This window comes from Saccoglossus kowalevskii, chromosome 11 (genome assembly GCF_978046115.1).
Source record: "Saccoglossus kowalevskii chromosome 11, keSacKowa6.1, whole genome shotgun sequence".
In the NCBI taxonomy this organism is placed as follows: Eukaryota; Metazoa; Hemichordata; class Enteropneusta; family Harrimaniidae; genus Saccoglossus; species Saccoglossus kowalevskii.
In genome coordinates, this window is record NC_140651.1 from 33,920,268 (window position 1) to 33,946,877 (window position 26,610).

Genomic DNA, 26,610 nt, shown 5'->3' on the forward strand with positions numbered 1-26,610 from the left:
ATACATTCAAGGATAGATAGAGCAGATAGCGATATAATTTGTAGTTGCCAAATCAAAACAGGCAACCATGCAGTGAAGTGTAATTCAACTGTGAACCATAGAATACTTGTACTGACAACATGAGTGATTGAGACACAACTGATACACAATTAAATTGTGAAAACAGGTCATGACCTCCATGACCTTTCAGAGACGAATCCTGTGCTGTTGTTAGGGATGATAAGTATGCCTCCACACATTTCTATAATCAGCAATGAATTACAAACCTGTCAGTGTTACCCTGTCATCTAGTATTGCCAGCTAGTCTGGTAACCTAATCTGTATGAACTAGCTGTGCCACCATGTTACCCCTGCATATACAGTATTGCCAGCTAGTCTGGCGATCTAATCTGTATGATCTGTGCCACCATGTTACCCCTGCATATACAGTATTGCCAGCTAGTCTGGTGACCTAATCTGTATGAACTGTGCCACCATGTTACCCCTGCATATACAGTATTGCCAGCTAGTCTGGTGACCTAATCTGTATGAACTGTGCCACCATGTTACCCCTGCATATACAGTATTGCCAGCTAGTCTGGTGACCTAATCTATATGAACTGTGCCACCATGTTACCCCTGCATATACAGTATTGCCAGCTAGTCTGGTGATCTAATCTGTATGATCTGTACCACCCTGTTACCCCTGCATATACAGTATTGCCAGCTAGTCTGGTGACCTAATCTGTATGAACTGCGCCACCCTGTTACCCCTGCATATACAGTATTGCCAGCTAGTCTGGTGACCTAATCTATATGAACTGTACCACCCTGTTACCCCTGCATATACAGTATTGCCAGCTAGTCTGGTGACCTAATCTGTATGAACTGTGCCACCATGTTACCCCTGCATATACAGTATTGCCAGCTAGTCTGGTGACCTAATCTGTATGATCTGTACCACCCTGTTACCCCTGCATATACAGTATTGCCAGCTAGTCTGGTGACCTAATCTATATGAACTGTGCCACCATGTTACCCCTGCATATACAGTACAGCCAGCTAGTCTGGTGACCTAATCTGTATGAACTGTACCACCATGTTACCCCTGCATATACAGTATTGCCAGCTAGTCTGGTGACCTAATCTATATGAACTGTGCCACCATGTTACCCCTGCATATACAGTATTGCCAGCTAGTCTGGTGACCTAATCTGTATGAACTGTACCCACCATGTTACCCCTGCATATACAGTATTGCCAGCTAGTCTGGTGACCTAATCTATATGAACTGTGCCACCATGTTACCCCTGTATATACAGTATTGCCAGCTAGTCTGGTGACCTAATCTATATGAACTGTGCCACCATGTTACCCCTGCATATACAGTATTGCCAGCTAGTCTGGTGACCTAATCTGTATGATCTGTACCACCCTGTTACCCCTGCATATACTGTATTGCCAGCTAGTCTGGTGATCTAATCTGTATGAACTGTACCACCCTGTTACCCCTGCATATACAGTATTGCCAGCTTGTCTGGTGACCTAATCTATATGAACTGTGCCACCATGTTACCCCTGCATATACAGTATTGCCAGCTAGTCTGGCGATCTAATCTATATGAACTGTGCCACCATGTTACCCCTGTATATACAGTATTGCCAGCTACTCTGGTGACCTAATCTATATGAACTGTGCCACCATGTTACCCCTGTATATACAGTATTGCCAGCTAGTCTGGTGACCTAATCTATATGAACTGTGCCACCATGTTACCCCTGTATATACAGTATTGCCAGCTAGTCTGGTGACCTAATCTATATGAACTGTGCCACCATGTTACCCCTGCATATACAGTATTGCCAGCTAGTCTGGTGACCTAATCTGTATGATCTGTACCACCCTGTTACCCCTGCATATACTGTATTGCCAGCTAGTCTGGTGATCTAATCTGTATGAACTGTGCCACCATGTTACCCCTGCATATACAGTATTGCCAGCTAGTCTGGTGACCTAATCTGTATGATCTGTACCACCCTGTTACCCCTGCATATACTGTATTGCCAGCTAGTCTGGTGATCTAATCTATATGAACTGTGCCACCATGTTACCCCTGCATATACAGTATTGCCAGCTAGTCTGGTGACCTAATCTGTATGAACTGTGCCACCCTGTTACCCCTGCATATACAGTATTGCCAGCTAGTCTGGTGACCTAATCTATATGAACTGTGCCACCATGTTACCCCTGCATATACAGTATTGCCAGCTAGTCTGGTGACCTAATCTGTATGAACTGTGCCACCATGTTACCCCTGCATATACAGTATTGCCAGCTAGTCTGGTGACCTAATCTGTATGAACTGTGCCACAATGTTACCCCTGCATATACAGTATTGCCAGCTAGTCTGGTGACCTAATCTATATGAACTGTGCCACCATGTTACCCCTGCATATACAGTATTGCCAGCTAGTCTGGTGACCTAATCTGTATGAACTGTACCACCCTGTTACCCCTGCATATACAGTATTGCCAGCTAGTCTGGTGACCTAATCTGTATGAACTGTGCCACCATGTTACCCCTGCATATACAGTATTGCCAGCTAGTCTGGTGATCTAATCTGTATGAACTGTGCCACCATGTTACCCCTGCATATACAGTATTGCCAGCTAGTCTGGTGACCTAGTCTGTATGAACTGTGCCACCATGTTACCCCTGCATATACAGTATTGCCAGCTAGTCTGGTGATCTAATCTGTATGAACTGTGCCACCATGTTACCCCTGCATATACAGTATTGCCAGCTAGTCTGGTGACCTAATCTATATGAACTGTGCCACCATGTTACCCCTGCATATACAGTATTGCCAGCTAGTCTGGTGACCTAATCTGTATGATCTGTACCACCCTGTTATCCCTGCATATACTGTATTGCCAGCTAGTCTGGTGATCTAATCTGTATGAACTGTACCACCCTCTTACCCCTGCATATACAGTATTGCCAGCTTGTCTGGTGACCTAATCTATATGAACTGTGCCACCATGTTACCCCTGCATATACAGTATTGCCAGCTAGTCTGGTGATCTAATCTGTATGAACTGTGCCACCATGTTACCCCTGCATATACAGTATTGCCAGCTAGTCTGGTGACCTAATCTGTATGATCTGTACCACCCTGTTACCCCTGCATATACTGTATTGCCAGCTAGTCTGGTGATCTAATCTATATGAACTGTGCCACCATGTTACCCCTGCATATACAGTATTGCCAGCTAGTCTGGTGACCTAATCTGTATGAACTGTGCCACCCTGTTACCCCTGCATATACAGTATTGCCAGCTAGTCTGGTGACCTAATCTATATGAACTGTGCCACCATGTTACCCCTGCATATACAGTATTGCCAGCTAGTCTGGTGACCTAATCTGTATGAACTGTGCCACCATGTTACCCCTGCATATACAGTATTGCCAGCTAGTCTGGTGACCTAATCTGTATGAACTGTGCCACAATGTTACCCCTGCATATACAGTATTGCCAGCTAGTCTGGTGACCTAATCTATATGAACTGTGCCACCATGTTACCCCTGCATATACAGTATTGCCAGCTAGTCTGGTGACCTAATCTGTATGAACTGTACCACCCTGTTACCCCTGCATATATAGTATTGCCAGCTAGTCTGGTGACCTAATCTGTATGAACTGTGCCACCATGTTACCCCTGCATATACAGTATTGCCAGCTAGTCTGGTGATCTAATCTGTATGAACTGTGCCACCATGTTACCCCTGCATATACAGTATTGCCAGCTAGTCTGGTGACCTAGTCTGTATGAACTGTGCCACCATGTTACCCCTGCATATACAGTATTGCCAGCTAGTCTGGTGATCTAATCTGTATGAACTGTGCCACCATGTTACCCCTGCATATACAGTATTGCCAGCTAGTCTGGTGACCTAATCTATATGAACTGTGCCACCATGTTACCCCTGCATATACAGTATTGCCAGCTAGTCTGGTGACCTAATCTGTATGATCTGTACCACCCTGTTACCCCTGCATATACTGTATTGCCAGCTAGTCTGGTGATCTAATCTGTATGAACTGTACCACCCTGTTACCCCTGCATATACAGTATTGCAAGCTTGTCTGGTGACCTAATCTATATGAACTGTGCCACCATGTTACCCCTGCATATACAGTATTGCCAGCTAGTCTGGCGACCTAATCTATATGAACTGTGCCACCATGTTACCCCTGTATATACAGTATTGCCAGCTACTCTGGTGACCTAATCTATATGAACTGTGCCACCATGTTACCCCTGTATATACAGTATTGCCAGCTAGTCTGGTGACCTAATCTATATGAACTGTGCCACCATGTTACCCCTGTATATACAGTATTGCCAGCTAGTCTGGTGACCTAATCTATATGAACTGTGCCACCATGTTACCCCTGCATATACAGTATTGCCAGCTAGTCTGGTGACCTAATCTGTATGATCTGTACCACCCTGTTACCCCTGCATATACTGTATTGCCAGCTAGTCTGGTGATCTAATCTGTATGAACTGTGCCACCATGTTACCCCTGCATATACAGTATTGCCAGCTAGTCTGGTGATCTAATCTGTATGAACTGTGCCACCATGTTACCCCTGCATATACAGTATTGCCAGCTAGTCTGGTGACCTAATCTATATGAACTGTGCCACCATGTTACCCCTGCATATACAGTATTGCCAGCTAGTCTGGTGATCTAATCTGTATGAACTGTGCCACCATGTTACCCCTGCATATACAGTATTGCCAGCTAGTCTGGTGATCTAATCTGTATGATCTGCACCACCATGTTACCCCTGCATATACAGTATTGCCAGCTAGTCTGGTGACCTAATCTGTATGAACTGTACCACCCTGTTACCCCTGCATATACAGTATTGCCAGCTAGTCTGGTGACCTAATCTGTATGATCTGTGCCACCATGTTACCCCTGCATATACAGTATTGCCAGCTAGTCTGGTGACCTAATCTGTATGATCTGTACCACCCTGTTACCCCTGCATATACTGTATTGCCAGCTAGTCTGGTGATCTAATCTGTATGAACTGTGCCACCCTGTTACCCCTGCATATACAGTATTGCCAGCTAGTCTGGTGACCTAATCAGTATGAACTGTGCCACCCTGTTACCCCTGCATATACAGTATTGCCAGCTAGTCTGGTGACCTAATCTATATGAACTGTGCCACCATGTTACCCCTGCATATACAGTATTGCCAGCTAGTCTGGTGACCTAATCTGTATGAACTGTGCCACCATGTTACCCCTGCATATACAGTATTGCCAGCTAGTCTGGTGACCTAATCTGTATGAACTGTGCCACAATGTTACCCCTGCATATACAGTATTGCCAGCTAGTCTGGTGACCTAATCTATATGAACTGTGCCACCATGTTACCCCTGCATATACAGTATTGCCAGCTAGTCTGGTGACCTAATCTGTATGAACTGTGCCACCATGTTACCCCTGTATATACAGTATTGCCAGCTAGTCTGGTGATCTAATCTGTATGATCTGTACCACCATGTTACCCCTGCATATACAGTATTGCCAGCTAGTCTGGTGACCTAATCTGTATGAACTGTGCCATTCTGTTACCCCTGCATATACAGTATTGCCAGCTAGTCTGGTGACCTAATCTGTATGAACTGTGCCACCCTGTTACCCCTGCATATATAGTATTGCCAGCTAGTCTGGTGACCTAATCTGTATGAACTGTACCACCATGTTACCACTGCATATACAGTATTGCCAGCTAGTCTGGTGACCTAATCTGTATGAACTGTGCCACCATGTTACCCCTGCATATACAGTATTGCAAGCTAGTCTGGTGATCTAATCTGTATGAACTGTGCCACCCTGTTACCCCTGCATATACAGTATTGCCAGCTAGTCTGGTGACCTAATCTATATGAACTGTGCCACCATGTTACCCCTGCATATACAGTATTGCCAGCTAGTCTGGTGATCTAATCTGTATGAACTGTGCCACCATGTTACCCCTGCATATACAGTATTGCCAGCTAGTCTGGTGATCTAATCTGTATGAACTGTACCACCCTGTTACCCCTGCATATACAGTATTGCCAGCTAGTCTGGTGACCTAATCTGTATGAACTGTGCCACCATGTTACCCCTGCATATACAGTATTGCCAGCTAGTCTGGTGACCTAATCTGTATGAACTGTGCCACCATGTTACCCCTGCATATACAGTATTGCCAGCTAGTCTGGTGACCTAATCTGTATGAACTGTGCCACCCTGTTACCCCTGCATATACAGTATTGCCAGCTAGTCTGGTGACCTAATCTGTATGAACTGTGCCACCATGTTACCCCTGCATATACAGTATTGCCAGCTAGTCTGGTGACCTAATCTGTATGATCTGTGCCACCATGTTACCCCTGCATATACAGTATTGCCAGCTAGTCTGGTGACCTAATCTGTATGAACTGTGCCACCCTGTTACCCCTGCATATACAGTATTGCCAGCTAGTCTGGTGACCTAATCTGTATGAACTGTGCCACCCTGTTACCCCTGCATATACAGTATTGCCAGCTAGTCTGGTGACCTAATCTGTATGAACTGTACCACCATGTTACCCCTGCATATACAGTATTGCCAGCTAGTCTGGTGATCTAATCTGTATGAACTGTACCACCCTGTTACCCCTGCATATACAGTATTGCCAGCTAGTCTGGTGACCTAATCTGTATGAACTGTGCCACCATGTTACCCCTGTATATACAGTATTGCCAGCTAGTCTGGTGATCTAATCTGTATGATCTGTACCACCATGTTACCCCTGCATATACAGTATTGCCAGCTAGTCTGGTGATCTAATCTGTATGAACTGTACCACCCTGTTACCCCTGCATATACAGTATTGCCAGCTAGTCTGGTGACCTAATCTGTATGAACTGTGCCACCATGTTACCCCTGTATATACAGTATTGCCAGCTAGTCTGGTGACCTAATTCTGTATGAACTGTGCCACTATGTTACCCCTGCATATACAGTATTGCCAGCTAGTCTGGTGACCTAGTCTGTATGAACTGTGCCACCATGTTACCCCTGCATATACAGTATTGCCAGCTAGTCTGGTGACCTAATCTATATGAACTGTACCACCATGTTACCCCTGCATATACAGTATTGCTAGCTAGTCTGGTGATCTAATCTGTATGAACTGTACCACCCTGTTACCCCTGCATATACAGTATTGCCAGCTAGTCTGGTGACCTAATCTGTATGAACTGTGCCACCATGTTACCCCTGTATATACAGTATTGCCAGCTAGTCTGGTGATCTGATCTGTATGATCTGTACCACCATGTTACCCCTGCATATACGGTATTGCCAGCTAGTCTGGTGATCTAATCTGTATGAACTGTACCACCCTGTTACCCCTGCATATACAGTATTGCCAGCTAGTCTGGTGACCTAATCTGTATGAACTGTGCCACCATGTTACCCCTGCATATACAGTATTGCCAGCTAGTCTGGTGATCTAATCTGTATGAACTGTGCCACCATGTTACCCCTGCATATACAGTATTGCCAGCTAGTCTGGTGACCTAGTCTGTATGAACTGTGCCACCATGTTACCCCTGCATATACAGTATTGCCAGCTAGTCTGGTGATCTAATCTGTATGAACTGTGCCACCATGTTACCCCTGCATATACAGTATTGCCAGCTAGTCTGGTGACCTAATCTGTATGAACTGTGCCACCATGTTACCCCTGCATATACAGTATTGCCAGCTAGTCTGGTGATCTAATCTGTATGAACTGTGCCACCATGTTACCCCTGCATATACAGTATTGCCAGCTAGTCTGGTGATCTAATCTGTATGAACAGTGCCACCATGTTACCCCTGCATATACAGTATTGCCAGCTAGTCTGGTGACCTAATCTGTATGAACTGTGCCACCATGTTACCCCTGCATATACAGTATTGCCAGCTAGTCTGGTGACCTAATCTGTATGAACTGTGCCACCCTGTTACCCCTGCATATACTGTATTGCCAGCTAGTCTGGTGACCTAATCTGTATGAACTGCGCCACCCTGTTACCCCTGCATATACAGTATTGCCAGCTAGTCTGGTGACCTAATCTATATGAACTGTGCCACCATGTTACCCCTGCGTATACAGTATTGCCAGCTAGTCTGGTGACCTAATCTATATGAACTGTGCCACCATGTTACCCCTATATATACAGTATTGCCAGCTAGTCTGCTGACCTAATCTGTATGAACTGTCCCACCATGTTACCCCTGCATATACAGTATTGCCAGCTAGTCTGGTGATCTAATCTGTATGAACTGTACCACCCTGTTACCCCTGCATATACAGTATTTCCAGCTAGTCTGGTGACCTAATCTATATGAACTGTGCCACCATGTTACCCCTGTATATACAGTATTGCCAGCTAGTCTGGTGATCTAATCTGTATGATCTGTACCACCCTGTTACCCCTGCATATACAGTATTGCCAGCTACTGGTGACCTAATCTGTATGAACTGTCCCACCATGTTACCCCTGCATATACAGTATTGCCAGCTAGTCTGGTGACCTAATCTGTATGATCTGTACCACCCTGTTACCCCTGCATATACTGTATTGCCAGCTAGTCTGGTGACCTAATCTGTATGAACTGTCCCACCATGTTACCCCTGCATATACAGTATTGCCAGCTAGTCTGGTGACCTAATCTGTATGATCTGTACCACCCTGTTACCCCTGCATATACTGTATTGCCAGCTAGTCTGGTGATCTAATCTGTATGAACTGTGCCACCATGTTACCCCTGCATATACAGTATTGCCAGCTAGTCTGGTGATCTAATCTGTATGAACTGTGCCACCATGTTACCCCTGCATATACAGTATTGCCAGCTAGTCTGGTGACCTAATCTGTATGATCTGTACCACCCTGTTACCCCTGCATATACTGTATTGCCAGCTAGTCTGGTGATCTAATCTATATGAACTGTACCACCCTGTTACCCCTGCATATACAGTATTGCCAGCTATTCTGGTGACCTAATCTGTATGAACTGTGCCACCATATTACCCCTGCATATACAGTATTGCCAGCTAGTCTGGTGACCTAATCTATATGAACTGTGCCACCATGTTACCCCTGCATATACAGTATTGCCAGCTAGTCTGGTGACCTAATCTATATGAACTGTCCCACCCTGTTACCCCTGCATATACAGTATTGCCAGCTAGTCTGGTGACCTAATCTGTATGAACTGTGCCACCATGTTACCCCTGTATATACAGTATTGCCAGCTAGTCTGGTGACCTAATCTGTATGAAATGTGAGGTATGTAAATGGTCTCTAGATGGTAGTTGAGCGCAGTAACTGAGCGTCTCAGTTTTCACTAAGATACGAGTTGAGCGTACGCTCACTTTCAAAAGTAAGCGTGGAACCAAACAATGGAATGCTCGAGTGCGCTCATTTTCAAATGTAAGCGTGGGGACAAACCATGGAATGCTGATAATGTAATGAAAGCTACGCTCAGTTTAACACGAAGTCGATACAAGTTCGTTTCAGAGGTCCAACTTAAGTTAAAAAATACAATCTGGATATATCACATATTTACGTGGAGGGACGTTTGTTAAAACAGACGCAACCATATTTAATTAAATATTCACGCAGTTTGAACCCTATGACCTTGTAAAATGGATGCGTCGGGTAATGAAAGACTACGCTCACTTTTACAAGTAATACATAGTACTAGGCCTGGGGACAACAATGGAATGAGGAGTGTGTGTGTCTGATTTCAAGTAACCATAAGTCGCCAGTGTATACCTTAAGTTTTTGATTTACGCAAGATAAATGCCGGGATCGGCCACAATTATATTTAATAGTAATAAAGATGCAACTCTAAAGTTTGTTTTGTCTTGAGTGTTTTTATTTCTCGCATCTGTAAACAACGCTCAGTGACAACGAGTTGTTGCGCACACTTGCATGAAGTGAAAGTTTAAACACATACAAGAAAGACGTTTTATTAATGAAATGTACATTCCCATTTTGCTCATATGTCCGAATCAACATTCATAGATTTACAATACAGCAATGGCAGCGCGAAGTTACACGTCGTGGCATTTATGCCAATACGTTTGAAGTGCGTGAATCATTCCGTGGTCGTATAGTTACGAATCATTTAGGACAAAACTAACGTCAGCGTTGCATCTAAATTACTATATTGTATTCGGTAGCCGACCCCGGCAGTCAAAACCTCCATCCATACAATGGCGACAAAAGTGAGCATAATATAATTCTGGTTTCTTGAAATGAGTCACGCATGTACTCCCCAATCTGTGTAATTCCATTAATTAAACCTCAGACTAGTAATATGAGTTTAAACACAACATAAAAGCAGTCTCACAGTGAATACTAGTAATTATATTGCGTGAGTACAGTTACTAAAATCCGTGGCGTGAGTGAAGGAGGCTGATGTTCTGTGTGGCCGGCGTCTTTGATTGCGTTTATTTTGTATTTTTATTTTCGAAATGTATCACTGGCTGCGTTTGTTCTGTTCTGTCTCGCAACTGAAAATCCAAGCTGACTTTGTTTTGGCTGTAACAACAAATAAGCCGATAATTTGACGTGCGGCAAAACATCGGAGCTACGCACAGTCACTTGAACGCTGATACTTTAATGAAAACTCGATATTTGCTTGGCCGTATTTATCTAACAGGCATGGAAACAGATTTATTAATATATATAATCCTCCTTATCCCACCCATACTTGTTGGGACTCTACTGGATACTAGTTGTCTACAAGTGACAGAAACAGACATCTCCATCTGTAATATAAAACGCCGCCGATCACACATAAACAATACGAAAAGGTGGTCACACCTCGGTCGAGGTGTTAATTGGGTCGCAAGATTTCAATTTACAAGTAAACTATCTCAAGCAATTCAATTGTTTGGTTCCATGCCCAAAAGCTGATACGGGGAGGAATACTTTTTTATGCGTCCTTCTTACAAAGTCATAGGGGTTAAACTGCTTGAATATTTAATTAAAAATGGTTGCTTTGTTTTAACAAACATTCTCTCAAGTGAATATGTGAACTTGTGTGACTTCATAATAAACTGAACGTAGCTATCATCACATTACCATCACATTGTTCCCACGCTTACTTTTAAAATTGAGCGCACTCTATTTCATTGCTTGGTTCCACGCTTACACACTCAAGACAAAACAAACGTCAGAGTTGCATATTTATTACTATTAAATATATGGTTACTTCACAGTCCCTCTGTGGTTACTTGAAATCAGACACACACACTCCTCATTCCATTGTTGTTCCCAAGCCTACTATTACTTGTAAAAGTGAGCTACAAAATGTAAGTCTCTCATTACCGGACGCTTCCATCTTACAAGGTCATAGGGTTCAAACTGCGTGAATATTTAATATTAAATATGGCTGAGTCTGTTTTAACAAACGTCCCCTCACGTGAATATGTGATATATCCAGATTGGATTTTTTAACTTAAGTTGGACCTCTGAAACGAACTTGTATCGACTTCATGTTAAACTGAGCGTAGCTTTCATTACATTATCAGCATTCCATGGTTTGTCCCCACGCTTACTTTTGAAAATGAGCGCACTCGAGCATTCCATTGTTTGGTTCCGCGCTTACTTTTGAAAGTGAGCGTACGCTCAACTCGTATCTTCGTGAAAACTGAGACGCTCAGTTACCGCGCTCAACTACCATCTAGAGACCATTTACATACATGGAAATGTGTCACCATGTTACCCCTGCATATACAGTATTGCCAGCTAGTCTGGTGACCTAATCTGTATGAACTGTGCCACCATGTTACCCCTGCATATACAGTATTGCCAGCTAGTCTGGTGACCTAATCTGTATGAACTGTGCCACCATGTTACCCCTGCATATACAGTATTGCCAGCTAGTCTGGTGATCTAATCTGTATGAACTGTGCCACCATGTTACCCCTGCATATACAGTATTGCCAGCTAGTCTGGTGACCTAATCTGTATGAACTGTGCCACCATGTTACCCCTGCATATACAGTATTGCCAGCTAGTCTGGTGATCTAATCTGTATGAACTGTGCCACCATGTTACCCCTGCATATACAGTATTGCCAGCTAGTCTGGTGACCTAATCTATATGAACTGTGCCACCATGTTACCCCTGTATATACAGTATTGCCAGCTAGTCTGGTGATCTAATCTGTATGAACTGTACCACCCTGTTACCCCTGCATATACAGTATTGCCAGCTAGTCTGGTGACCTAATCTGTATGAACTGTGCCACCATGTTACCCCTGCATATACAGTATTGCCAGCTAGTCTGGTGACCTAATCTGTATGAACTGTGCCACCATGTTACCCCTGCATATACAGTATTGCCAGCTAGTCTGGTGACCTAATCTATATGAACTGTGCCACCATGTTACCCCTGCATATACAGTATTGCCAGCTAGTCTGGTGATCTAATCTGTATGAACTGTGCCACCATGTTACCCCTGCATATACAGTATTGCCAGCTAGTCTGGTGACCTAATCTATATGAACTGTGCCACCATGTTACCCCTGTATATACAGTATTGCCAGCTAGTCTGGTGATCTAATCTGTATGAACTGTACCACCCTGTTACCCCTGCATATACAGTATTGCCAGCTAGTCTGGTGACCTAATCTGTATGAACTGTGCCACCATGTTACCCCTGCATATACAGTATTGCCAGCTAGTCTGGTGACCTAATCTGTATGAACTGTGCCACCATGTTACCCCTGCATATACAGTATTGCCAGCTAGTCTGGTGATCTAATCTGTATGATCTGTACCACCATGTTACCCCTGCATATACAGTATTGCCAGCTAGTCTGGTGACCTAGTCTGTATGAACTGTGCCACCATGTTACCCCTGTATCATATGGGAGTTAACATATATACCACTCCCAAAGTAAAATTTTGTCTATTTCATGTGTTCATTCAATATTCATGTGTTCATACAATATTCATGTGTAAATCATGTATAAAAATGAAAATTTTAATTGCAATAAATGATAAATATATTCAAAGATCAAAGTATATTTTGTATTAAGTTTTTAGAAACTAAACTACATGTATGTATATTGCATTAAATGTTGTTATATTTATAATAATAACTTTATTACACAACTGCACCATCAGTGGGTGCTGTATGGTAAGGATACAGATCAGAAAAAACAAACACAAATAAACAAAAACAACAAAAGTTTCAAAATTACAAACAAATCAAAGGGTACATATAAAATACGTATTACAATTAGGTTTTATAAATTGTATTTTTTAAGTATTTTGCAAGTTCAATACTACTATTTATGATGCAAGTGAATATTAAATTTCAGTTAGTTGTACTGCACATTTCTAATTTACAGTCTTCTAAAAGGGTATTTCTTTCTTGAGTGAAGAAGCAACAGTCAAGGATGAAATTTTTTTCATCTTCTACAGTGCCTGTGTTGCATTTTTTACACAATCTGTAATTTGCCTCCATTCTTGGAAATTTTCTCCTGCCCAATTCAATTTCCAAATTATGGTCACTAAGTCTAAACTTGGTAACCATTCTTCTCAAATTGAAGTCCTGAATTTCTGTTAAATATCCTTCAAATTCATATTCCATTTTAAACAAATTATACGTTCTTAGTTTGTTTCCTGATTTTCCGTTTTTTGGGACATGACTAAGTTGCTGATACCATGTTTGTATCTATTTATTTTTTAATTTTTCTTCCAACAATTTTGTTAATTCAGCGATGTTTCCCACTTTATATATTATATTTACTTCAGATAAGTCAGTATGTCTAAGAATTGTTTTAACATGTTTTATCCAGCTTGAGTTTGAGGACACTGTTTCTTTAAGTGCACTTTTTAGAATATGATTTTCAGGTAACAATGACAATCTGTGCCAATATTTAATTAGCGATAAAGTTGCCTTAATCCTTATAGGAATTCTACCAATTTCGCCTCTTATGCCAATCAATGGTGTTACTTTACTAACACCTAAAATAAACCGGTAAAAGTGGTTGCATGCTTGCTCCAAGTAATTGTTTTCATTTGTAATTTCATTGGCCCAAATCTCTGACCCATATAACAAAATTGGAGAGATGAGTTGATCAAAAAGTTTAAGGCTTAGTTTTGTAGAGATCATTTTATGATTTAGTATAATGTGACGTATACTAAATAAAGCTTTCATAGCTTTATTTTTTAGGTTTGACTGATTTATTTTAAATTTACCATTTGGTGTGAAAATGGTTCCTAAATAACAAAACTCCTTAACAGATGTTATTTCTTCATTATTTATTTTGAAATTCATATTTTTTATTAAACGATTACTGTTGTTAAATATCATTACTTTAGTTTTTCTAACATTAACATTTAGGTACCATTTTGTACAATAATCATTTAGTTTGTTCAGACAGTTTTGTAAACCGTCCATGGACTCCGAAATAATTGCCAGGTCATCCGCATTACTGAATGCAATTTAGGGGAAAAGTGTCAATCATGATTGGTTTATCTACATTCTCACCGAATATACCAGGGAGGTCATTCATGAAAATGGTAAGCATTGGTGAGATGTTGCACCTTTGTTTGACACCACTTGTTGGATGAAATCCCTTTGTGATACCACTGTTTAGCTTTACTTTATATTCTTGATCAGTGTACATTGATTTTATTATGTTGTAGAAATTGCCATTTATGCCAGTTTTTTGTAATTTTAGAAATAAAGCATCTCTTGAGACACTGTCAAATGCTTTTTTTAAGTCTACAAAACAGCTGTATAATCTTTTACATTTAGCACCAGTTTGCTGTCTTCAGAAGAAAAATAGCATCACTTGTGCGTCTGTTTTTTCGAAATCCAAATTGTACCTCATTCATTAGTTTGTTTTTCTCCAAGTGGTTTGTCAATCTGCAATTCATAATGCCTGTGAATAATTTTGATAGACAGCTGGATATAGCAATTGCTCTATAATTGGATGGGTTCGATCTGTCACCTGATTTGTGTATTGGTACTAAGATGGTGGATTTCCAACTTGTTGGATACGTGCCACTCTCCAAAATAAAATTGAATAATTTTTGTATACATGGAATTAACAGACTATTTTTTGTTTTTAACATTTCATAGTGATCATACTGCTGTATAACTTTGACATAGTGTTGTGTCAATAACTTTAATAAATACCGTACTGGATATAAGGTGGTGCAAGTCTAAGCCAATGAGTAGGGCTCAAACATATACCAGTATTATCAGCAAGTCTAAGCCAATGAGTAGGGCTCATACATATACCAGTATTATCAGCAAGTCTAAGCCAATGAGTAGGGCTCATACATATACCAGTATTATCAGCAAGTCTAAGCCAATGAGTAGGGCTCATACATATACCAGTATTATCAGCAAGTCTAAGCCAATGAGTAGGGCTCATACATATACCAGTATTATCAGCAAGTCTAAGCCAATGAGTAGGGCTCATACATATACCAGTATTATCAGCAAGTCTAAGCCAATGAGTAGGGCTCATACATATACCAGTATTATCAGCAAGTCTAAGCCAATGAGTAGGGCTCATACATATACCAGTATTATCAGCAAGTCTAAGCCAATGAGTAGGGCTCATACATATACCAGTATTATCAGCAAGTCTAAGCCAATGAGTAGGGCTCATACATATACCAGTATTATCAGCAAGTCTAAGCCAATGAGTAGGGCTCATACATATACCAGTATTATCAGCAAGTCCAAGCCAATGAGTAGGGCTCATACATATACCAGTATTATCAGCAAGTCCAAGCCAATGAGTAGGGCTCATACATATACCAGTATTATCAGCAAGTCTAAGCCAATGAGTAGGGCTAATACACATACCAGTATTATCAGCAAGTCTAAGCCATTGAGTAGGGCTCATACATATACCAGTATTATCAGCAAGTCTAAGCCAATGAGTAGGGCTCATACATATACCAGTATTATTAGCAAGTCTAAGCCATTGAGTAGGGCTCATACATATACCAGTATGATCAGCAAGTCTAAGCCAATGAGTAGGGCTCATACATATACTAGTATTATCAGCAAGTCTAAGCCAATGAGTAGGGCTAATACATATACCAGTATTATCAGCAAGTCTAAGCCAGTGGGTAGGGCTAATACATATACCAGTATTATCAGCAAGTCTAAGCCAATGAGTAGGGCTCATACATATACCAGTATTATTAGCAAGTCTAAGCCAGTGAGTAGGGCTCATACATATACCAGTATTATCAGCAAGTCCAAGCCAATGAGTAGGGCTCATACATATACCAGTATTATCAGCAAGTCTAATCCAATGAGTAGGGCTCATACATATACCAGTATTATCAGCAAGTCTAAGCCAATGAGTAGGGCTCATACATATACCAGTCATTTTATCATCTCATGCAAAAATGAATTGCTTGACATTGTTTTGACGCAACTGAATTCCATGTATAAATAGGGCTTATAATAAACACAATAGAACTGAGACCCACAGAAGATCTATTTATATTTGGTATCTACCATAATACACAATACAGACAACACCCACTACCTGGTACCTGCATTTTCAATAATAATCTCCCCTTTCATAAGTATGATGTAGAAAATAAAAACCTAAAAAAAAAATTGTTTAGCTGCAGAAAGATCTTATTTAAAATCAACAGGTGTGTATTTTGACCTTGAATCAGTTTGAACTACCAAAGTCAGCACAATGTCAAGTTGAAATTAAATTGGAATTACAAAAGATAAGGATCTCGTAAATTGAATCACAATTCACGCTACTTAGCTGACAACATTCTGGAAATGCATGTGACCAAGATAATGATAAGATAAGATAATTCTTTATTGCTACCGTAAAGAAACAACATATTTTCAGTTTGATTAAAAAGTGTAATAAAGATATAAATTTTAATTATCGTATAAATGTTTGTAAATGAGTGTTTTCCTTTTATTTCTGGACATCAACAAAAACTACCTTTGAGTGCTACTATGTCAAAACAAGTATGCATTATTTAATCGTTAACTTTTAAGCTACGTAATAATGTCAGTCAAGTCATGTGTGAAATTAAATCCGTGTTTACATACAAACAGCGAACAATTCAACAGATGACAGATGTAGGATTTGTAAACAAGATGTCCTAAAGTGCTACTTTATGTATCAGAAAATATGTGTAAAAAATAGACAAAGGGGCTGTTGGATTATAGAATATTTGTTGCTAGTACAAGACTGAACAATGACACAATGGAACTATTTCTGGTGTCGATTATGCTTATGAGATATGTCAATGTGACTTAGAGTATATTTTAAAACATTGTTACATCACAGACCCTAACAATTTGTTGTTGTATTCACAGTATCTTACAAAACAGTGTATCAATAATGATATACTGTAAAACACATTGAAATGCCTACATACCATTTTTGTGAATTTGACTCAATGCATGAATTAACTGAATCTTAATTTAGCTAAAGTGCCAATAATCTCATTGTGAGAATATACTTTATTCTAATTAGTGACATCTTAATTTAGTGAAATTGCGGATTAGCTACATTAGCTAAATTAGCTAAAATAACATGTTTTGCAGTATACACAATATTTCAAATCAACAACTGGCCATGGCCAGAACATACACCAGATGCTGTTAGCCATAGATAAAAACACAACACTTTAATTCTTATTGGAATTAATAGACACAGTTACTTTTCCTCAGAAAAACCAATGCATCAATTAGGTTTCATTGAACTTTGAATGGTTCTTGTGATATCTGTGGAACAACTAAAAATTGGCCAATTATACAAATTAGATATTTAATATAGATGATTTTCAACTAAGAACAAACCATTATTTCAGAGCACAATTATGTACCAATAACATTCCATTGAAAGTTGAGTGGTTATATTGAGTTATTGGTGGAAATGCTGTTAAGGTCAAATAGAATTATTATTGTAATTCTGTTAACACTGAAAGCAAATGTAGGGTTGGTAGGTATTTTATGAAAATTAATTAATTTGTCTGCAGTTGCAACTGTTATATGAGAGTATTTTTTCAATAATACAACACATCTTGCATGTACATTGACATAAGTTGACATTTTTGTTCAAAAATGAAGAATTGAAAAATGAAGAAGTGCCCATTTTCAAGTTTGACCAAAAAAAGATACAGGGTCGGCCTGAAAAATCTAGGCAAGATTGGGTTATCAGAAACACTATTTTTATTTTATTTGGCCTAATTATAATGCAAATTATATAATTTATATGCACTGACTATAAAAAGACACAAAGACTCCCATGGTGTGCTTGGTAACTCAACAAAACCAAGGTAATCTAATAGTTTTATACACCTTAAAGAAAACACAAAATTCTTCTTTTATATAATAGTATGTGATTCATGATAATTCAGAAACTTGAATTTGTTCTTGTTTGTTTTAACTTTTCACCACCAAATTTTTCTGCACTTTTTTTTTTTACAATGATCAGAATTTTAAAAAATGAACCCTAATTTTGGAGCAAACAGACAAAATCTGCGTAAATTTTCAGTTTCTACTAAAAAAAATTGGCTATTTTCGTCTCAATCGTCAGAAGGAAAGTGCAGCTAGACTATGATGAAAAGGTGAACTGGTGGTGAAAAGGTTACTAATGTACACTGAAGTTAGGGTATGAGATATGAAATAATAGCCACAATATTCAATCATTAATCATTGTCGATATCCATATACCAAAAAATTTCATCATTAGACTAGTTTGAATTAAAGAACAGATCCCACGTGTTATCAAAACAATTCTGCAATTGACTAAGCATCTATTCTTTTAATGTCTTGGACTAAATATAAATAAGTGGTTACTGACAGCATCTGTAGATTGTGTAACCAGTATACATGTGTCTCAGTTACGCATGGTTTAAATGTCAAATGTCAATATATTATTTCATATTCTATATTATCATTTTATAGATTGATCAATATTGCCTGTCAAATTAAATGTGCTGTTCTTGTAGTTTGATACTGAGAATTTATAAAATATATTTATCTTACTCATTATATCCCAAATAAATCCAACATCTATCATGCATACTTCCACGCTGGTTTTCTGTTAATACAGCAATGTTTATAAAGTGTTTGTTTTGAATTTTTTAGAAGTAAAGTGTTGACTACAGAATGCACTCAAGAACTGACCTCACAATGAATGACTTTATAGTACTTTTTTAGACGTAGTTCAGTAACTGTTGGATCACACTAGGTAACACACTTAAAGGCTAAAGCTATCTTAATATAAGCATAAACTCCTTGAATCTACCAGGCTGAGAGGCACAATGTCAATTTTAATATTAGTGAAACAAAAGACATTTAAATAATATACAATTGGTTCGGGCTGCAGAAAATAGAAAATCAGAATTTTAATTTTTCAACGGAATTTAATCTGACTTTCATTAGATTGCTGCATGACAAGCTTGCATTTAAAAGCAAAGAGAAAAAAAATATTTTATTATTTTAGGAGCATCCACTACTTGTTTTCTTATAGGATGATGATTATAGGATAGGACAACTATGATGGAAATGCATTATGGCTTTACACACACAGAGTATCTACAGCTCCAAGTACAAATGACATGATTTGTTGACGGTATGGTATGTTCACTACAATAATGCTACTGTACTAGAAGGTGTATTAATACTTCCAGTGAACAAAATCTACTTTGCTGTAATACAGAGTGATCTTGATATCTTATAAAGCTCAATGAAACGTGACATCTTGATTACTGCACAAGTCAATGAGTACGTGATGGTAACAATGGAGCAATGACGGGATAAACCATCTCTCATTTCAAAAGGAGGTGATAAAGAGATATTAACTACATGTTTCAAAATACCTGATGTCAACAGATTTACTGTGCTGGCTGAAGGTGTAATTTACAGAGAAGAATGATTCAATATGATTGGCTCTTATGTATCATGTGACTACAAGGTACATGTAGTCAATTATATGAACTTATATACAACATAATAACATATAAAAAATGTATTTAAGCCTTGAACAGAAATTGAAAGAAAGACACATTACACAAAATCTATATCTTCCAATCCGAAGTACTAGAACTTATGAATTGAATAAAGAGTGGAATACAGGTAGTCAAGGAGATGAAGTTAATTAAGTCACTAGTTAAGTCACATATGGGCTGGGGGTGGTGAGGGGGTGGTGAAGGGGTGGCTGTCATTAATCACTTAATCAGCATGTATTTTTCCTTAAGTAATCATATTAAAAACAACTATGTGTACAACTTATAAATTAACAAGTTCACTTACGCTATGTGTATATAAAGTAATTTCTCTGGAATTAAGAAATTCATATTCATAGGCATATGACACTGACACTGTTGACCTGGCCTGACATTTTGTCCGATATATAGGTATTTGGAATAAGTGAGGCATGATTCATTGGATAAGAGTGGGGTTGATGGTAGGATGCTAGGTTGTATTGTGCTTTCATTCATGGTACACTATGAATTGGGTTTATAACAATAGACTAACAGCACAGAGTTATTGCCATTCAATTCCATATAGAGTGGTCAGCGCTAAAACCCATACATCTAACAGTCAATGGTATATGGTCCCTGGGCAGTTTACAATGAAAATAATAAATGCACATTCAAAAGGGAAGAAAACAGACGCCTTGCAGGGCACAAACAGAAAAATACAATTTCACAAGATATCAAGAGTTCTTTGATGTCAAGGCAAAAATGCAAAAATTGATAAATTCCATGGGAAAGATTCAGGGGAATAATTTGGTACTAGTGAATTGCCTGAAATCTGAAAATAGGAAAAATTGTGCTTTTCTTTTTAAATTTTGTTTATACAAACTAAAACAAACCAAGTACGAAATAAAATTCTGTATCGGTTCAATCGTTGCATGCTACATAGAACGGAAAATTAGAGAAGATATTCTAAATTACCAATTCACAAATTTACAGTTGTTTGCTTTACTTGTCCATGTATATAGGGGATTGTGTAAAGTCTATACCGTTAGAAACGGAACAGGGTAAAGCGTTGAATGGTGATGTTACTTTTCTTGGTTGGCTCCATAAAATATATATGAGGAATGTTTGTTTTTTCAGTTGTAAATTTGTTTTTATCAAAAAACGTGCACATTGCAGATTTTTTTTTTTAAATTTACCAACTTCTGAGTTACTATGACAACAGAAAAGTGTATATATACTACCTTATTTGCTACATTAACTGACATTTGGCAGTCATTAATTTAGACAAAATCTGTAGTAGTAGTCTGCAATAGAATTACTAGCTGAAAAAAACCATTTTACTCAATTTCATAAACAACTATTTGGAAACAAAGATATTAATAACAAAATTATTAATCATTAATATATTTTGTATAATAATTAATTAGTTTTCTCTGGTGAAATATTTTATACTTGGACCAAGCGTGGACCAACTAGGAATAAATTTCCATTACCACAGGTCTGAATCAAACGGGAATAGTTTCCCATTGCCTACATCAGATGGGAATAGTTTTCCATTGCCTACATGCCTGGACCAGATGAGAATAGTTTTCCATTGCCTACGGGTCTGGACCAGATGAGAATAGTTTTCCATTGCCTACGGGTCTGGATCAGATGGGAATAGTTTTCAATTTCCTACAGGTTTGGATCAGATGGGAATAGTTTTCAATTTCCTACAGGTCTGGATCATATGGGAATAGTTTTCCATTGCCTACATGCCTGGACCAGATGGGAATATTATTTCATTGCCTACATGCCTGGACCAGATGAGAATAGTTTTCCACTGCTTACAGGTCTGGATCAGATGGGAATAGTTTCCATTGCCTGCAGGTCTAGATCAAATGGGAACAGTTTTCCATTGCCTACATGTCTGGATCATATGGGAATAGTTTTTCATTGCTTACAGGTCTGGATCAGATTGGAATAGTTTTCCACTGCCTACAGGTCTGGATGAGATGGGAATAGTTTTCCATTGCCTGCAGGTCTAGATCAAATGGGAATAGTTTTCCATTGCCTACATGTCTGGATCATATGGGAATAGTTTTTCATTGCTTACAGGTCTGGATCAGATTGGAATAGTTTTCCACTGCCTACAGATCTGGATGAGATGGGAATAGTTTTCCACTGCCTACAGGTCTGGATGAGATGGGAATAGTTTTCCATTGCCTGCAGGTCTAGATCAAATGGGAATAGTTTTTCATTGCCTACAGGTCTAGATCAGATGGGGTTAGTTTTCCATTGCCTATAGGTCCTGATCAAATTGAAATAGTTTTTCATTGCCTACAGGTCTGGAATATTCTCCCATTGCCTGCAAGTTTGGATAGAATGGGAATAGTTTTCCATTACATGCAAGTCTGGATCAGATAGGAATAGTTTTCCATTGCCTACAGGTCTGTATCAGATGGGAGTAATTTTCCATTGCCTACAGGTCTGTATCAGATGGGAGTAATTTTCCATTGCTTACAGGTGGGGTTAGTTAGGGGTTAGTTTTCCATTGCTTATAGGTCTGGATCAGATGGGAATAGTTTTCCATTGCCTGCAGGTCTAGATCAAATGGGAATAGTTTTCCATTGCCTACAGATGGGGGTAATTTTCCATTGCTTACAGGTCTGGATCAGATGGGGGTAGTTTTTCATTGCTTATAGGTCTGGATCAGATGGGGGTAGTTTTCCATTGCTTATAGGTCTGGATCAGATGGGAATAGTTTTCCATTGCCTGCAGGTCTAGATCAAATGGGAGTAATTTTTCATTGCTTACAGGTCTGGATCAGATGGGAATATTCTCCAATTGCCTGCAGGTTTGGATCAAATGGGAGTAGTTTTCCATTGTCTACATGCCTGGATCAGATGGGAATATTTTCCCATGGTCTGCAGCTTTAGATCAAATTGGAATAGTTGTCCATTGCCTGCAAAACTGATTCAAATGAGAATATTTTCCATTACCCACAGATCTGGATCAGATAAGGTTATTTTTCCGTTGCCCACAGGTCTTGTTTAAATGGGAATATTCCTCATTGCCTACAGGTTTGATTCAAATGGGAATAGTTTTCCATTGTCTACAAGTCTGGATCAGATAGGAATAATTTTCCATTGTCTGCTGGACTTGGCCAGATAGGAATAGTTTTCCATTGTCTGCTAGACTTGGTCCTATGGGAATAGTTTTCCATTGCCTACATGTCTTGATCTGACAGTAATAATTTACCAGCGCCTGCATGTCTGGATCAATTTTTTAAATATGGAAAACGCTATGAATGTTTATTTTGTATGTGATACTTGAGTGGCAATGATGACCCTAATAAAACAGCTGCCTAGTAGTGTTATAAGCCATTATACTAGGGTATTATCTGTGAAATACTACAGCTCCATTAAGTGTGTGCAGTCTTACAAGTAAATGCTGTGTGTGCTAGTTACTGAGTTAGCTCATTGTGAACTCTACTCAAAGGTTTGTGATTTCAAGGTTAATGTGCACCAACAACAACGACAAAGCATATTTATACAGTACAGTAAACTACACATAATCCCAATTATAACGTAATTACAGACAAACTGTTATGTATTGTATTCACAGCAGATACAAAAGTAACACAATGTCCTGCCAAGGTCCTGCTTATTTCAAACTTGGACACGGAATTTGATAGTCACACGTCACCGATCTGATCGGATTTGTTGAATTGACACAATAGAAGTTCCTTGCTCCCACCTTCGGCACAGTGCTCGTCTGACGTGTCGGCAGTTCACTTTGAGCACAGCATCGTACACGCTCTGTTAGCCATGGTAGCAATCAGCCAGCCAAAAACTTGTACAGTATAATACAGTAGTATTGACAATAATCTTGTTTGTTTGCATACTAGTGTATCTGTCGCCTTCAATGGGATTTACCACCGCCGACATTTTTACTTCAGTGAGGGGGCGTGGTTATACGAAATCGACGTGAAAGTGCGATATTCGGTTGTCACAGTAGTAACAGTTACACATACCCTAATACTAACCCGTATTGTTGATAATAGCACGTTGTTAATGTTGAATTCCAGTGAATATTTCGTTAAAAATACTTATCGTATCATTGTGATCACCGTCATAAACACCTGTTCAACTTGACCAATGGGTTTATATATTTGAAGTATGCTTGCCATATCGAGTTAATTTAAGTCATATCTATCGTATATCATCGATTATCGATCTGTCTTGTAATATACACATTTAAAGTAAATATATCCCACCTTTCTCGTCCTGGGCGCAGCGGTGACAGCTACCAGTTCTGACTCCGCCATCTTGAGTTATTGGTGTGTATTCAGGGGGTGTCACTTCATACTGAGAACTCATAGAAGTTTCTTTGTGTGACAGTACTAGCAATAACAACAGAATATGGGGGTGGTGGTCAATCGGGATTGTTATTATCACAATTTTGATAATAAAAAATATAAATGATACACTGTATTTATTCAATGGTGTTACTTTCGATGTAAGCGTATATTCTGTTTCTACTAAGAAATAGTGTCCGTAATGTTAGTCCCCCGTACAGGCGGTAACCGACCGATACTAGGTGCGGCATTACCATTATACTACTATCTTCATTGCCGGATATTGTAAGATATAAGATATTGCGACCTAAATTACGTAGATTCCTGTCGTTCTAGTTTCAAACGAATGTGGTGAAGACGTCACAAATATTGTCTTATTTTGGTTTTGTATGTCGTCGCCGGCTCAGGACAGGGCGAGTCGAATGTAACGTAACCATGCACGTTTTAAGAGTAGTATAAAATGTTGTATTTTAAAAGAACCTTCCCGAATGTAGACAAAATAAAACTTCGATGGTATAATTTAAATAGTTAGGCTTATGGAGTGTACACGCGAACAGTGCCTGTGAATTTAAAAAACGTTTATAAAACGCTGAATCGAAGAGAAAAAGAACAATTCCTTATGACTTGTCCAAAATGATTTCATAAACAATTTTTTAAATTTCCAAATTCATTAAAATACAAACGTGAAGTTCATCTACATGTATATTTTCTCTAACCATCACCAATTGATAAAGAACTGTCAAATTTAAATGACGATGGTCGTCGCACAGGGTATGTTAGAATTTTATGTACATAACGCGGCGCGACGACCATCGGCCTTTAAAGAACGAGACACATAGTCCAACGTTATATTTTACTTTATTTCAAATATATTTTGTATTTTCTCAAGTACAATATTAGTCTTGTTAAAATATGCTTATAATTATCGTTATTATTATAGTGAAAAAACAACACTTTCTGCTAACTTCATTAAATTTACTATTTTCAGGCATTCTGATTTTGTATCGACACAAAAGAGCGATGATTACTCCCACAGACTTGCGTAACACAAAAGTGCGACGCCAAAGGTCATCGCAAATAAAAGTCGATAAAAGTACACTATTTTCATATAGCAGGCAACAGAAACTATAACCGGTCGATAGTATGTTTATTAAACACTCACCAGGAGGAAAACCGTGACAGAAATCTATTTGTTTTTTTCGGAATTTAGCTATTTTCTTGAGGTCGCACGACGACAACATTATTTAGCTAAATGATGTCACTGTATTAGAACTTTCCTTATAAAGTGAAACAGTTAAAACGGCAGGAAATAGTCGTCTTATATTTTAAAATTGACTTCGTGGTATTTACTAATGTTTTCCCTGCATCCTGCGTGCATGGAAAGACATTCTTTTGTACATTTCTCTAAAAAAAAACTGTGGGCACTACGCATACATCTGAAGTTGACGACGACGAGTAGTTCGCTTTACGGGAGTGTCCAACAAGATATGGGGAATACCTAACTCTAGTGACATCGTATTGTTCTCGTTCGACCTGGAGAAAATGGCTGCCGCCGGAGTTACTTGTGGTCCGGAACACTAAATCCGGGAACATTTTAATAATCATATTATCGATTGGCCTTAGCTTGCTTTTATCAACTTTTATTTGCACTGCTATTTGGGATCGCAAGTCTATATTACGCAAGTCTATAGCCTAGAATAGAATAGAAATATTTTAAAATAAATTACAATTAAACTACACATACAATACAATAATAGGTTTCAAATAAACTACAACTAAATCACACTGAAAATATAGCACAACAAGACAATAATAGATTTAAATAAACTACAACTAAATCACACTGAAAATATAGAACAACAATACAATAATAGATTTCAAATAAACAACAACTAAATCACACAGAAAATATAGCACAACAATACAATAATAGATTTCAAATAAACTACAACTAAATCACACTGAAAATATAGCACAACAATACAATAATAGATTTCAAATAAACTACAACTAAATCACACTGAAAATATAGAACAACAATATAATAATAGATTTCAAATAAACAACAACTAAATCACACTGAAAATATAGAACAACAATACAATAATAGATTTAAATAAACTACAACTAAATCACACTGAAAATATAGCACAACAATACAATAATAGATTTAAATAAACTACAACTAAATCACACTGAAAATA

At 38.7% G+C, this 26,610-nt stretch overlaps 1 protein-coding gene across 1 annotated transcript in view; it reads right to left on the reverse strand.

Moving 5' to 3' along the window:
• LOC100378654 (four and a half LIM domains protein 3-like) overlaps positions 1-24,408 on the reverse strand; it is a 64,240-nt gene extending 39,832 nt beyond the window's left edge. The window contains exon 1 of the mRNA XM_085505135.1: positions 24,326-24,408. Coding sequence (XP_085361261.1) covers positions 24,326-24,376 — 51 coding nt within the window. The 5' untranslated portion in view covers positions 24,377-24,408. The remainder of the gene's footprint in view (positions 1-24,325) is intronic.
• Positions 24,409-26,610: the final 2,202 nt, after the last annotated feature.